This window comes from Bos javanicus, chromosome 7, assembly GCF_032452875.1.
Source record: "Bos javanicus breed banteng chromosome 7, ARS-OSU_banteng_1.0, whole genome shotgun sequence".
In the NCBI taxonomy this organism is placed as follows: domain Eukaryota; kingdom Metazoa; phylum Chordata; class Mammalia; order Artiodactyla; family Bovidae; genus Bos; species Bos javanicus.
Genome location: NC_083874.1, coordinates 51,805,526 through 51,822,331, shown reverse-complemented (window position 1 = coordinate 51,822,331; position 16,806 = coordinate 51,805,526). Strand labels below are relative to the sequence as shown.

Below are 16,806 nucleotides of genomic sequence, written 5' to 3'. Positions count from 1 at the left end.
CTTTGATAGTAAACTTTTCTGGCTTTGTAGTATGGATTAGGAAGCTTTCTATTTTTATGCAACAGAATTGTTTTTATAATGATATCATCTGTTTCTACATGCTTTATTATGACTTGCCTTTTAAATAGTTTGGATTTGGGTGGTAAATTTATGACTATCTTTCCATTTTACTTTTGGTTATTAATCTATGAGTTTTGTTTCTGTTTAAAGTAATTTGTATTTTATTTTTAAAAACCATTTATTTTATCTGGATTTGCAAGTATTTTAGTATTATATTTTCATTGCATAATTTATGTTTAGTTATATATGTGCTCTTATTAGTTATATTTAGTATTTTATTTCCTTTTTATTATTTAGGATACTTGCAAGAACTCTATTTTACTTATCTTTTAAAATCCACTCTTTTAAAAATAATCTATGACCTTGATTCAAAATCAATAGTACTAAAAGGTTTAGACGAAAACACAGTAGTTTTCTGTACTTTCTCTCATTTTCCTAGTTCATTTCCCAATAAGGAGACTTTTTTTGAATTAATATTTGTTTATAACCTTATTGTTTCATGTTTCATGTGTACACTGTATTTTGACTTCTGTGTACACTATGGTGTGATCACCACAAGTTTAGTTTTCGCTTACACAGGTGACCCCTCTTACACATTATGCCCTGCCCCTACACTTCTTTTCCTCTGATGACCGTTAGAGGAAAAGACCATTCTTCTCATCTGTTCTCTATAACTATGTGTTTGTTTGTTTATTTTGTTTTTTTTTTTTATGTTTCACATATGAGTGAAATCATAGAGTATCTGTCTTTCTACCCCTGACTTATTTCACTTAGGGTAATGTCCTCAAGGTCTGTTGTAGCACATAGAACGATTTCATCTTTTTATGCTGAGTAGCATTCCATTGTGTGTGTGTGTATCATATCTTCTTTGTCCATTTGTTTGTTGATGGGCATTTAGGTAATTTCCGTATCTTTGCTATTTTGAGTAATGCTGCAATGAATTTAGGGTACATATATCTTTATAAATTGCTGTTTTCATTTTCTTCAGGTAAATATCCAGAAGTGAAATAGCTGGATCATATGGTAGTTCTATTCTTAGTTTTTTTGAGGAATCTTCCTATTATTTTCTATAGTGGCTCCAGAATTTACATTCCCATGAACAGTGTATGATTCCCTTTTGTCCACATCCTCTCCAGAATTTGTTATTTCTTGACTTTTTTGATAATAGCCATTCTAATGGGTGTGAGGTAATATCTCATTGTGGTTTTTATTTGCATTTTCTAAAAATTAGTGATGCTTGAATATCTTTTCATATGGCTGTTGACCATCTTTTTGTCGTCTTTGGAAAAATGTTCAGATCCTATGTTCATTTTACTTTTATTTATTTATTTGGCTTTATCAGCTCTTAGTTGTAACATGCAGAATCTTTAGTTGTGGCATATGGGGTCTTTCAGTGGTGGCATACAGACTCTTAACTATGGCATGTGAACCCCCAATTACAGCATGTGGGATCTAGTTTCCTGACCAGGGATCAAACCTGGGCCCCCTATATTGGGAGTTCAGAGTCTTAGCCACTGTACCACCAGGGAACCCCCCTCTGTTCATTTCTTTATATTTTTAAAATTGTATTGGGGTATATCCAATTAACAATGTTGTGATAGTTGCCAGTGACTAGCGAAGGGACTCAGCCATACATACGTATCCATTCTCCAAACTCCCCTCCCATCTAGACTGCTGCATAATACTGAGCAGAGTTCCACAGGCTATACAGTAGGTCCCCTCCATTCATTTTTAAATTAAGTTGCTTTGTTTTTGTTGAGTTGTATGAGTTCTTTATATATATATTGGCGTTAAACCATTATTGGATATATGATTGCAAATATCTTCTCCCATTCTATAGATTGTCCTTTTATTGGTGGTTTCCTTTGCTGTGCAGAAGCGTTTTAGTTTGAAGTAGTACCATTTGTTTATTTTTGCTTTTGTTTCCCTTAAGAGACATATTCAGAAAGAAATTAGTAAGACAGTATTGAAAAGCATATCACCTATATTTTCTAGTGAGAGTTTTTATGGCTTCAGGTCTTATACTTAAGCCTTTAATCCATTTTGAGTTGATATTTATATATGGTATAAGATAGTGGTCTAGTTTCATCATTTTGCATTTGGCTATCCAGTTTTACCAACACCACTTATTGACGAGACTGTCCTTTCTCCACTGTATGTTCTTTGCCCCTTTGTCTCAGATTAATTGTTAATATATGTGTGAGTTTATTTCTGGACTCTCAATTTTTTCCATTGATCTGTGTGTCTGTTTTTCTGCCAATAAGATACTGTTTTGATTACTATAGCAATAAGCAGCCATTTTCTACTCTTTGTCTCTTGTGCCTTTAATTTATATTCTACTATACTTAGATGAATTGGTTTTAGACATTATCAGTTGACTCCTTTTTATGTTGGATTAGATTTTATCTCTTGTACATCTCCGAGGCCCTTTCATGCTTTCTTTCATTTGCAGCATCATTGGGAGCATTGTGTACTCATTGTATCTTTTTATTTTACTTTTTATTCCTTGAAGTTAAAGACTACCTTGTGTTTTCATTTATTTGGTTTTCTTTAGATATGTCATCTATTCTTCTCACACTTCCGGTTGCCTCTCAGTTTAATTTTCCATGTGGTCATTGCCTTATCTCCTGAGCTATCAATTCTCCTTCAAATTGAGTGATTTTTCTCTACATTTGCTGCACAGCTCTCATCCTGAAACTTTCCTTTGCTGTCATTCTTGGGATTTTGTTTTCCTTTTTTTCTGATTGGGTTTCCTATTTCAAGGATTTTATTCTTCCTCTTTTTTGGTTTATTCTCTAGCTTTAAGAGATCATATCCTCCAATTGTTTCATCTGATTGAAGGTATGTCAGGGGACTTGCTGATGATATCCTGTGACATGTCTGCCTCTTGAGCTCTAAACTGGACTGCTGCTGCTGCTGCTAAGTCACTTCAGTCGTGTCCGACTCTGTGCGACCCCATAGACGGCAGCCCACCAGGCTGCCCCATCCTGGGATTCTCCAGGCAAGAATACTGGAGTGGGTTGCCATTTCCTTCTCCAATGCATGAAAGTGAAAAGTGAAAGGGAAGTCGCTTAGTCGTGTCCGACTCTTAGCGACCCCATGGACTGCAGCCTACCAGGCTCCTCTGTCCATGGGATTTTCCAGGCAAGAGTACTGGAGTGGGGTGCCATTGCCTTCTCCCTAAACTGGACTAGTTGTTCACTATACTGGAGACGAGAGTCATCCTAGGATCATCCTTCAACATTATATGGAGACTCATTTCACTTGTTCTGCTTTGGATCATATCTTTTCTGTTTCTTCTGACTTCCTCTCTCTAAAATATTTACCTTCCAGTAGTTTCCAGAGAACAGTGTATGAAAGTTAAATTTTATTGTGACCTTGAGTGTATTAAATTATCTTTATTTTACTCTCAAACTTGAGTGTAAAATTGACTGATTATAGAGTTTTAGGTTGAAAATAATTTTTATTCAGAATTTTGAAATATTTTGTCCATGAGCTCCCTAACCCAATGTGTTTGTTAAGAAGTCTAAAGTGAATTTTATATTTTCTATATGAGACCTATATTTTTAGTTCTTAATGTAGCATTATTTCATTGTCCCAAGCTTTTTATTTTTTGTAACAACTGATTATAGATTAAAAAGGTTGATTTAGGCATTGGCAATGGTGACTTCCACCTCGACTCCTGGCTCAATACTGATGGAAATGATCTGCTTGACAATTTCAGAAGGGCTGTGCAGGTCAATAAGTCGCATGTGGATCCTCATTTGGAATCGATCCCAAGTCTTAGAACCTTCACCACAAGGAGTTTCCCTTGTAGTTACTCTCAGAGTCTTGGTAGGCATCCGAACTGGTCCTTTGGCTTTGAGATTCTTTTCCTTCGCGCCTCTAATCAGGTCAGCACACACCTTCTCCAGAGACTTCACGTTGTGGCTGATGAGGGTGATCCTAATCCGGTGAATGGCCACCTCTGGCCCCACCGGAGTCTTGCCGGTGTCTTTAAAGGCCATGGCTGCGGCGCGGCTTCCTGACCGGCCTGTTCCTCGGCGAGAGTGAACAGCGGTGAGTCAGGAGCAGAAGCCGGCGGCACGGAGCTCCGCTTCAGCGGCGACCGCGTCTTACTTAAAGAGCTGTCCCAAGCTTTTTAAATTAAATGCTGATGTATCTTGGCTTGAGCTTATTTTTATCCACTATACAGGACAGTTGATGAAACTTAATTTCCTCCAGCTTTTAGAAACTTGCTATTTTCTCCAATTTATCTTTTTTTTTTTTTTTTGCTTTGCTTTGGTTTCCCATTGAAAAAAAGTTTTAATAAAGGGTTTTTTTAAATTAATCTATTTATTTTAATTGGAGGCTAATTACTTTACAATATGGTGGTTTTTGCCGTACATTGACATGAATCAGCCACAGGTGTACATGCCCCCCCCTAACCCGCAAACACCCCTCCACCCCATCCTGAACCCCTTCTCCACCATCCCGTCCCTCTGGGTTGTCCCAGTGCACTGGCTTTGAGTACCCTGTTTCATGCATCAAACTTGGGACAGGTCATCTGTTTCACATATGGTTCAGTTCAGTTCACTTCAGTCGCTCATGTCGTGTCTGACTCTTTGGACCCCATGAATTGCAGCACACCAGGCCTCCCTGTCCATCACCAACTCCCAGAGTTCACTCAAACTCACGTCCTTCGAGCTGGTGATGCCATCCAGCCATCTCATCCTCTGTTGTCCCCTTTTCCTCCTGCCCCCAATCCCTCCCAGCATCAGAGTCTTTTCCAATGAGTCAACTCTTCGCATGAGGTGGCCAAAGTACTGGAGTTTCAGCTTTAGCATCATTCCTTCCAAAGAACACCCAGGGCTGATCTCCTTTAGGATGGACTGGTTGGATCTCCTTGCAGTCCAAGGGACTCTCAAGAGTCTTCTTCAACACCACAGTTCAAAAGCATCAATTCTTCGGCGCTCAGCCTTCTTCACAGTTCAACTCTCGCATCCATACATGACCACTGGAAAAACCGTAGCCTTGACTAGACAGACCTTTGTTGGCAAAGTAATGTCTCTGCTTTTCAATATGCTATCTAGGTTGGTCATAACTTTTCTTCCAAGGAGTAATGGTAGGTTTTTTTTAAATCAAGTATACAACTATTTAGAAATAGATAAAATTAAGATCTGTTCCTTATGCCATACTGCTTTTATTTTTGTATTTCTTTTAGGAAACTTTCTTTGGGAGTTTCCTTCAGGTGTCTGTTCTTAATTTAGTGTGGGAGATTAAAGAGCTCAATAATAGCTTTGAGCACATGTTACCAGGGCTTGTGCATTTTGATTATTACTCTAAGATGAATTAGGAGTTGTTGGAGAAATCCACAACAGTGTTTTTAGGTCTTTAGTCAGTGTAATTAGGTCTTTCCACTTGGACTAGTCAGAGTCCCCAAATCTTTAAAAATCTCCTACTCAGGAGAAAAAGGTATGGATTGAAAAAGTAAAAGATTGAATGGGAAAGAGGAATGTAAGTCTACATTATTCAGGATAGGTTAGTTATGCTTCAGTACTAAACAGTTACTGCAAATCTCAATGGTTTAACACAATTAAGGTTGATTTCTTTCTCACACTACACATCCCATACAGTTTAGCATGGGATCCTCCTCACAGCTGTCAGTAAGGGACCCAGGCTTCTGGAGACTCCTGTCTTTACAAAGGCTTTCATGATCACTATAGTGGGCAAAATAAATGTGTTAGACCATGCGTTAGACTGTCTCCAAAAGCTCCAGCCCAAAAGTAATGTATGTCACTTCTCCCAATTTATTGGCCAAATGAAATTACATAGACATGTATGTCTATGTAAACTAGAATTGAAATTCTACCATGTGTCTGAAAGGAGAACTGAAAAATTTATAAGTGGTCCCAGTGACTAAAATAGCATTTTTATCAATCATCATCACTGTTTAGATGGTCACCTATTTCCACTATCCATATTACCCCTGCTCTCAGTTTTGACCATGGACCCTCTAATATAGTGACTCTCTTTTCCTAAAGTGGGAAACAAGACTCCAGACTTATGGTAGGGACAGGAAAGCAGGTTACTTAGTGACTAGAGTAGGAGAAAGTGATCTGACCACTAGAGATTTAAATAATCCTCAGGCAATTTTAACACACTTCTCCTTATTTGGAACCCTGTCATCATTTCCAGAGTATCTAGGGCTGACAGTTTTGATACTTCTGAAAATCCTGTAGTATAAACACAATTGGTTCTTAGCTTTTCCCACTTCAAGACTGGTAGTTGGTTTATCACTTCTACTAAGTTATCCATCTGCTTTCCAGCTACTAAGATTTTTTTCTGCTGTCTTCTGTCTTATTCGCTGCATACCTGTAGGTTTATATTTTTGAAAATATCTCTTCACTTTTGTGTTAGTGCATTTTTATCATTCACTAAGTTGTATTTGACTCTGCGACCCCATGGACTGTAGCATGCCAGGCTTGCCGATCCTTAACCATCTCCTGGAGTTTCCTCAAACTCATGTCCATTGAGTCAGTGATGCTATCCAGCCATCTCATCCTCTGTCACCCCCTTCTCCTCCTGCCCTCAATCTTCCCCAGCATCAGGGTCTTTTCCAGTGAGTCGGTTCTTTGCGTCAGGTGGCCAAATCCGTCCTTCCAGTGAATATTCAGGGTTGATTTCCTTTAGATAGATTGGTTTGATCTCCTTGCTGTCTAAGGGACTCTCAAGAGTCTTTTCCAGCACCACAGTTTGAAAACGTCATCTTATAGGATTTTTAAGTAGCTCAGCTGGATTTTTAGAGAAAGCCAAATTAAAGGTACATATCCAATCTACCAGTTTATCTCAAAATCCCTTGAATTTTTCAGAGACGTAGACTTGTGTTTAATTGATTAAATCTTATGTGGTTTTTATTCTACTTAATTTGCTTTTATATTAATAAATACCATTTATTTAATTTATTTTTTAATTGTTATTCTTGAATTCTGAGTTGTTTGCTTTGCCTATTTCTTCCCAATAAACCTTGATTTCTAAGAAATGCATACCTCACAGTTTTCTCTATTCATTCTTTGGTTCTTACCTTAAATATCACTTTATTTTAAAAGCTTACTGTATCAACTAGAATTATGTGCTAAATAATTTCTATATATAGGTATTCCATATAATTTTTGCCTGAAAAAATAGAAAAACCCATAATAACAATTGTTTACACAAAACAGAATTTTATTTTTCTCTCAGGAAATAAGGCTAGTGGCTTAAATGCACTCCATGATATCTGGGACCCTGGCCCATTCCATTTTGTTGCTTTGCCATCTTTAGGACATGACCTTTAACTCACAGTCCAAGATAGATATCCAGCTATTACACTGCTATTCAAACTTGCCAATAGGAGAAAGGGAAAGCTGTGTCTTTTTTTTTTTTAAACTACTTCTGTGAAGTATTCCATAGCACTTGTGCTCATGTCTCGCTGGCCATAACTTGGTTACAAGACCATCCCCGGTCACAACAGAAGTTGGCAAGTATAATGTATAGCCCACATGTCCTCATGGGCAGCTAAAAATGAGACATCTATTGATAATAGGAGAACACATATTTGGGTGAAATTAGTAGTCTGTCACACCCACTCAGACCACAACTGTAGCCCCCACTACCCACTAGGAGGAGACAGAGTCAAATAAATTGCCTGATTGGCTTGGTTTTTGGAGGAGCATTTGATTGTAATCCTCCATATTGGTGGTGTGTTTTTGTAGCCAAAAAAGTTCTTGTTCCCCTGAAAGCTTAGCCCCTGTAGCAATGAAGTAATAAATTCAATTTCTGGGAGAAGATCCTTTGAACCAATGATGTTCCCCTCCTGTGTTATTGGCACCTGTCATCCATCCCTACTTCCTTTTATTTACGTAAACAAAAATTTAGGGTCTGCAAAGCTTAAACCTCCATTTCACAGACTCATTTGAATTATTATTCTGGATGTATACTAGGATTTACCAGTGAAATGCCTTCACATGAGCTTTGAAGACAGGCAAAAGTCATCTTCCCAGTCATTGCTGCTAGCCAACAGATCAGAAAGATATGAGTGCTTGCAGCCAAGTCAGTGTTTCTTTGCCCAGCCATCAGTTTCATGGAGAACTGGAGGCCACTGTGGCAGCCAGACATGTTCCACTGTGTAGTCACCAATTTTGGAGGTGGGAGAGGAGAGGCCTTTGTGGGAGTAACAGTTTGAATAGTAGCAATAGCAGCACTTAGGCAGTAATGGTAGTATGCCTTCAAAACCAGGAATTCAGTGCTGACTTTCGCTTCTGCTTGTCCAGTTCGGATTTTGTAAGCAACTAATCCATATATCAAATATATTTTTTTACTTTAGTTAGATGTACATAGAGTGGTTTCTGATTTTTTGTTTTGTTTTTGTTTTGAACTTGGAATAATTCAGTTTTATACCTTCACTCAAATTATAAGGGATAGGAGCTTCTTAATCAGTTTGTAAAGGAAAAGATGCAAAATATAAACTCATTAACCAGTTATGGCACTATTCTCTAAACCTAATACATCTTGGTTTAATAGGGAAGAATTAAAAAGTATGAGTGCACTCCTGAGAGACTAGGGATGAAAGTGTTTAATATATTTAATGTCTATATTTCTACAAAACAGAGCATGGTCTAAAAGTGAATTATAAAACACTTTCTTCCCTCACATGCAACACAACAGATAAAAATTAGTTTTAAAGTTTCATTATCTGTGAATAAATAAGACTCAACATCACATACATTTAAAAAGATAATTGGCTCACATTTTTTTGACTGCCCTGCATGGCATATGGGATCTTAGTTCCCTGACCACAGATGGAACCCACACCCTCTGTAGTGGAAGGACAAAGTCTTAAATACTAGGTAGCCAGGGAAGTCCCCGGCTCATATATTCTAAATGATATATAGTTAGGTGAATGATGCAAGCATCAAATAGTGCAAATAGTAATAAGCATTTTATAAAAAGAAATATAATATTTTGTTATAGTTTTAAAATTTATAAAGTCAGATGATAAAATAGATTGAAATTTATTCACTAATTTATTCAATACTTATTCATCCATATTTACTTCAGTATGTATTTTTCTAAACACAATAGAAAAAGAGCTCTCTCCATGAGGAGATTATAATTTAGTGGGGAAGGGAGATCATTGATTTGACTGGGCAGAATATGCAATCAATAGAGCACTGGATACAATGGAATCAAAATAAAAATAGCCTAATATGTCATTGAAATGATGGAAAAATTGAATCTTCAAATTGAAAAGACATTAGGCAGAGCTTTTTATTCCTGAAACTGATGGTGTAGATAATTCAGATGACCCTCCTGTGGAAAACAATAAAAAGTGATGGGCAAGACTTTTAAAAAAGTACTTTAGGAAATGCCCTGGTGGTCCAGTGGTTAGGACCCTCTGCATCCACTGCTGAAGGCCTAAGGTTGGATCCCTGGTCAGGGAACTAAGATCCTGCAAACCACACAGTCTGGCCAAAAAAATTTTTAAAAATTCACTTAAAATATTAAAGAGGTGAAAACAGTCATTTGTGATGGACGCATGTAATAGAGGCACCTGTAAACAATATACCAAAACTTATTATTCTCTCAGGGCATTTGAAAACATTTTCCTTTGGGCTTTGATTTGAAGCAATGTAATATCAAAGAAATATAAATCAAGTCTCAGGGCCAGCCAAATGTGCAGCAATGTTATTTGAAGATATTTTGTATTTCAAGTGACCTCACAGGTCCACAATATAAACACAGTGTAAATGCCAAAAAAATCTAAACCTGCTTCCTCTGTTGGCTCTCTGGTGTTAAGTAGAGTGGAAGAAAAAAGAAAACATGCCTGGAAATTGTAGCTACAAATTGGGCCTCGTTGTATTTGTATTTTAAATCTGTGTAGGTTGAGTTGCAAGAAACATTAAGATATAACTTGGTTTGTGATAGTCCCTTATTTATAGTGTTTCTATCCTGGCTAGCAGAGAAGGCAATGGCAACCCACTCCAGTACTCTTGCCTGGAAAATCCATGGATGGAGGAGCCTGGTGTGCTGCAGTCCATGGGGTCGCTAAGAGTCAGAGACAACTGAGCAACTTCACTTTCACTTTTCACTTTCTTGCATTGGAGAAGGAAGTGGCAACCTACTCCAGTGTTCTTGCCTGGAGGATCCCAGGGACCGGGGAGCCTGGTGGGCTGCCATCTATGGGGTCGCACAGAGTCGGACACGACTGAAGCGACTTAGCAGCAGCAGCATCCTGGCTAGAACAAATGAAAATTAATTTTGAAAGATGGAACATGCAAACAACACTTTGAGGACTACCCTACAAATAAATTTTCAGTGGCAGCCAACCATATAATTCACACAAACGAAGAACCTGCACAGAACAGTTTGAAACAGATTGAAAGGGTCCCTGAGTTTCAGGGAAGGTAGTACAAAAATTATCCAAATTAGGATATAATCTGATCAATATAATTAATTTCAAGGATAGAAAGCAAGTTATCAATAGCCTTCAGACTCCTCATCAACATTTATACCAGAACATGATGGAAATGTCTGGAGGCTTCCGAGAGAAATAAATTATGGCTCAATAATGTAGAACCGGACATGGAACAACAGACTGGTTCCAAATAGGACAAGGAGTACGTCAAGGCTGTATATTGTCACCCTGCTTATTTAACTTATATACAGAGTACATCATGAGAAACGCTGGGCTGGAAGAAGCACAAGCTGGAATCAAGATTGCCAAGAGAAATATCAATAACCTCAGATATGCAGATGACACCACCCTTATGGCAGAAAGTGAAGAGGAACGAAAAAGCCTCTTGATGAAAGTGAAGGAGGAGAGTGAAAAAGTTGGCTTAAAGCTCAACATTCCGAAAACTAAAATCATGGCATCTGGTCCCATCACTTCATGGGAAATAGATGGGGAAACAGTGGAAACAGTGGCTCCAAAATCACTGCAGATGGTGATTGCAGCCATGAAATTAAAAGATGCTTACTCCTTGGAAGGAAAGTTATGACCAACCTAGATAGCATATTGAAAGCAAAGACATTACTTTGCCAACAAAGGTCTGTCTAGTCAAGGCTATGGTTTTTCCAGTGGTCATGTATGGATGTGAGAGTTGGACTGTGAAGAAAGCTGAGTGCCAAAGAATTGATACTTTTGAACTGTGGTGTTGGAGAAGACTCTTGAGAGTCCCTTGGACTGCAAGGAGATCCAATTAGTCCATTCTGAAGGAGATCAGTACTGGTTGTTCTTTAGAAGGAATGATGCTAAAGCTGAAACTCCAGTACTTTGGCCACCTGATGCGAACAGTTGACTTATTGGAAAAGACTCTGATGTTGGAAGGGATTGGGGGCAGGAGGAGAAGGGACGACAGAGGTTGAGATGGCTGGTTGGCATCACCGACTCGATGGACGTGAGTTTGAGTGAACTCCGGGAGATGGTGATGGACAGGGAGGCCTGGCGTGCTGCAATTCATGGGGTCGCAAAGAGTCAGACACGACTGAGGGACCGAACTGAACTGAATGTTATACCTACCCAAGCTGTTCTAGTACAAAGATAACAATGTGGAAAACAGGAAAGAATTTCTAAAAGATTGCATTAACATTCATGACTACTTACAAAAAAAAAAACTACTTAAAGATGAAATTCAGTCAATTTACAGATGGACTGAGAAACTTTGATAGGGTTAATGTAATATTTGGCATCGAGAAATCTCTGAAGAAAAGAAAGTTGACTGAAGAATACTCAGCTCAGTTCAGTTTTCACTTGCTCAGTCATATCTGACTCTTTGTGAGCCCATGGACTGCAAGTACGCCAGGCATTCCTGTCCATCACCAATTCCCAGAGCTTGCTCAAACTCCTGTCCATCGAGTTGGTGATGCCATCCAACCATCCCATCCTCTGTCATCCCCTTCTCCTCCTGCCTTTAATCTTACCCAGCATCAGGGTCTTTTCAAATGAATATTCAGGACTGATTTCCTTTAGGATTGACTGGTTTGATCTCCTTGTAATACAAGGGACTCCCAAGAGTCTTCTACAATACTACAGTTCAAAAGCATCAATTCTTCAGCACCCAGATTTCTTTATGGTCCAACTTTCACATCCATACATGACTACTGGAAAAACCATTGATTAGATGGACCTTTGTCAGCAAAGTAGTGTCTCTGCTTTTTAATATGCTGTCTAGGTTGGTTGTCATAGCTTTTCTTCCAAGGAGCAAGTGTCTTTTAATTTCATGGCTTCAGTCACCATCTCCAGTGATTTTGGAGCCCAAGAAAATAAAGTTTCTCACTGTTTCCATTGTTTCCCCCCATCTATTTGCCATGAAATGATGGGACCAGATGCCATGATCTTTGTTTTCTGAATGTTGAGTTTTAGGCCAGCTTTTTCACTCTCCTCTTTCACTTTCATCAGGAGGCTCTTTAGTTCCTCTTCACTTTCTGCCATAAGGGTGGTATCCTCTGCATGTCTGAGGTTATTGATATTTCTCCCAACAATCTGGATTCCAGCTTGTGCTTCATCCAACCTGGCATTTTGCATGATGTACTCTGCATATAAATTAAATAAGCAGGGTGATTATATACAGCCTTGACATACTCCTTTCCCAATTTGGAACCAGTCCATTGTTCCATGTCCTGTTTTAACTGTTGTTTCTTGACCTGCATACAGATTTCTCAGGAGGCAGGAAAGGAGATCTGGTTTTCCCATCTCTTTAAGAACTTTCCAGAGTTTGCTGTGATCCACACAGTCAAAGGCTTTGGCATTGTCAATGAAGCAGAAATAGATGTTTTCCTGGAACTCTCTTGCTTTTCTTATGATCACATGGATGTTGGCAATTTGATCTCTGGTTCCCCTGCCATCTCTAAATCCAGCTTCAACATCTAGAAGTTCTCAGTTCACATACTGTTGAAGCCTCACTTGGAGAACTTTGAGCATTACTTTGCTAGTGTGTGAGATGAGTGCAATTATGCAGTAGTTTGAACATGTTTGGCATTGCCTTTCTTTGGGATTTAATTTTATACCCAGCTAAATAATACTTCTCAAGCATATGATAATTCAAGAAATACAGCACATATAAACTCTTCTTTAAAGGATTATACCTGATGAAATCCAGCAAATCAAGATCTGATGCATAAATATGTTCAGCAAGAGCTGAACATAAATAATTCAGGACTGAGGAAGCTGGCTAAAATAACTGACAGTAAGTACTGCATTTCATTCCAGTTTGAACATACCAGTTTATCTCAATTCACCCTTGAAACTTCATTTAAGCAATAGAGAGCAAAGGTTTAACATAAATGAACATACGAAGACAAAAAGTATAGGAAAAGAGTAAAGAGCAGGGGAGAAAAGTCACTAAAAATTTTGGAAGATGCCAAGTATACAGACAATTGGTTATGGACAGATTTCACTTTTTTACTATTGCCAAATAAGAGTACAAAGTGGGGGTACAGCTGCAGGTGGGTAGGATTTGTAAGAAGAAAATCAAATCCATGTAATGATTCATATTGAGGGTCCAAGGAGAGGCTGAAAACAACAGTGGCTGAAAATCTGTATACTACCTGTATCTGAGAATTCCTTCTCCAATCACTGAAGAAAGGTGCCTTCCTTTTTCTCTAGTGGCAGAAAATGGGAGGTATACTATTTGTAGATGTTATACAGGCTTGGCTGGACCAAGGGATGCTAGCATACTAAGGGTAGGGCTGAGACCTTATTAAGAAGAGAATTAAAGAAATTCTACATACTGATTAGGACCCCAGTTCCAACCAAGGAGTTCTTAGTGCTGAGTGCTATCTTTATAACACCTTCCACCACTACCCCCATTCTTGTTGAATTTTTCTGTGGAAAATAACATAGGCCCAAGAAAAGAGATTTACAAATACTAACTTTTGGTCCCCAAGCCAAATGTTGTTTTCTATTTCATTATCCTAAGGTGAGATCAACCACTCAATTAGTCCCACCCAAACATGCCATGCTTAATCAGCTTTTTAGTGTCTCATGAAAAAAAACCAAACAGCTGCACAGCATAACACATAAAAAGGAGAGTCTCTAAAATGAGGCTAGAGACCAAAGACAAACAGGATAAAAGTATTAATAATTCTAAAGAAAAATGAAATGCTACGATCAGAAGATAAAATTTTTAAAACCTAAAATTAATATCTTCAGAGATATAAAAAAAGACCAAGTCAGTGTGATACAATAAAAAGATGAAGTCGCTGCCATTGATGGATAAAGGCCGAAATGTAAGGGCTAAAACTATAATACTCTTATAAGAAAACACAGGTGTAAACCTTCATGACCTTAGATTAGGCAATGATTTCTTAGGCATGATACCAAAAACATAAGCAACCAAAGGAAAAATAAATAAATTTCGGTTCATTAAAATTTTTTAAAAACTCTTGTACTTCAAAGTACACTGTCAATACGTTTAAAAGACAAATCACATAATGGGAGAAAATATTTGTAAATCATATGTCTGATAAGGGTGTAGTATTCAGAATAACTATTCCAACTCAACAATAGAAAGATAAAAATCCATGTATAGAACAGTCTTATGGACTCTGTTGGAGAGGGAAAAGGTGGGAAGATTTGGGAGAATGGCATTGAAACATGTATAATATCATGTATGAAACGAGTTGCCAGTCCAGGTTCGATGCACGATACTGGATGCTTGGGGCTGGTACACTGGGACGACCCAGAGGGATGGTATGGGGAGGGAGGAGGGAAGAGGGTTCAGGATGGGGAACACATGTATACCTGTGGTGGATTCATTTCGATATTTGGCAAAACTAATACAATATTGTAAAGTTTAAAAATAAAATTAAAAAATTTTTAAAAAATAATAAAAAGAAAAAAAATGTAAAAAGAATTTGAGTAGGTATTTCTCCAGGAAGATACTCAAATGGTCAAATAATCAAATGAAAAGATGCTCAACATAATTAGCTATCTGGGACATGCAAATCAAACCACAATGAGATATACTTCATACCATCCAGGATGGCTATAATCAAACAGAAAATAACAAGTGTTGGTGAGGAGAAACTGGAATCCTCCTACACTATCCCTGGGAATGAAAAAAGGTACAGCTACCTTGGAAAGCAGTTTGGCAATTCCTTAAAAAGTTAAACAGTTGCTGTATGTATGACCTAGCAATTCTAATTCTAGGTATATACTTTGCTAAGTCACTTAAGTCGTGTCCAACTCTGTGTGACCCCAGAGACAGCAGCCCACCAGGCTCCCCCGTCCTTGGGATTCTCTAGGTGAGAACACTGGAGTGGGTTGCCATTTCCTTCTCCAGTGCATGAAAGTGAAAAGTGAAAGTGAAATCGCTCAGTTGTGTCCGACTCCTAGCGACCCCATGGACTGTAGCCTACCAGGCTCCTCCATCCATGGGATTTTCCAGGCAAGAGTACTGAAGTGTGGTGCATTGCCTTCTCCAAGGTATATACTCAAGAGGATCAAAACATATGTCCACAAAAAACTTGAACATGAATGTTCATAGAAGTGATATTCATAATAGCACTAATGTGGAAACAAACCCCACTGTCCATAAGCTGGTAAAATGTGGTACATCAATACAATGTTAATATAGATTATTTGGCCATAAAAAGGAATGAAATACCAATATATGCCACAACATGGAAACATTATGCAAATTGAGGGAAGACAGATCTAAATGGCTACATATTATATGATTCAATTTATATGAAATATCTAGAATAGAAGAATCCATAGAGACAAAAAGTTGATTAGCAGTTGAAGAGCAAGAGGGTACTGCTAATGGGTACCAGGCTTCTTTTCAGGGTGATGAAAATGTGAAAATGTTCTGCAGTTAGACAGACTGGTTCCAAATAGGACAAGGAGTACATCAAGGCTGTATATTATCACCCTGATTATTTAACTTATATGCAGAGTACATCATGAGAAATGCTGGGCTGGAAGAAGCACAAGCTGGAATCAAGATTGCCAAGAGAAATATCAATAACCTCAGATATGCAGATGACACCACCCTTATGGCAGAAAGTGAAGAGGAACGAAAAAGCCTCTTGATTAAAGTGAAAGAGGAGAGTGGAAAAAGTTGGCTTAAAGCTCAACATTCAGAAAACGAAGATCATGGCATCTGGTCCCATCACTTCATGGCAAATAGATGGGGAAACAGTGGAAAGTGTCAGACTTTATTTTGGGGGGCTCCAAAATCACTGAAGATGGTGACTGAAGCCGTGAAATTAAAAGACGCTTACTGCTTGGAAGAAAAGTTATGACCAACCTAGATAGCATATTGAAAAGCAGAGACATTACTTTGCCAACAAAGGTCTGTCTAGTCAAGGCTATGGTTTTTCCAGTGATAATGTATGGATGTGAGAGTTGGACTATAAAGAAAGCTGAGCACAGAAGAATTTACGCTTTTGAACTGTGGTGTTGGAGAAGACTCTTGAGAGTCCCTTGGACTGCAAGGAGATCCAACCAGTCCATTCTGAAGGAGATCAGCCCTGGGTGTTCTTTGGAAGGAATGATGCTAAAGCTGAAACTCCAGTACTTTGGACACCTCATGCAAAGAGTTGACTCATTGGAAAAGACTCTGATGCTGGGAGGTATTGGGGGCAGGAGGAAAAGGGGATGACAGGGGATGAGATGGCTGGATGGCATCACCAACTCAATGGACTTGAGTTTGAGTGAACTCCAGGAGATGGTGATGGACAGGGAGGCCTGGCGTGCTGTGGTTCATGGGGTCGCAAAGAGTC

At 38.5% G+C, this 16,806-nt stretch overlaps 1 protein-coding gene across 1 annotated transcript; it reads right to left on the bottom strand.

Moving 5' to 3' along the window:
• Nucleotides 1-3,373: 3,373 nt before the first annotated feature.
• LOC133251376 (small ribosomal subunit protein uS10-like) lies at nt 3,374-14,843 on the bottom strand. Its single transcript, XM_061423727.1, has one exon. It carries the CDS (start codon nt 4,065-4,067, stop codon nt 3,708-3,710), a length of 360 nt encoding a protein of 119 aa, XP_061279711.1. The 5' UTR covers nt 4,068-14,843; the 3' UTR covers nt 3,374-3,707.
• Between the last annotated feature and the right edge of the window lie 1,963 nt (nt 14,844-16,806).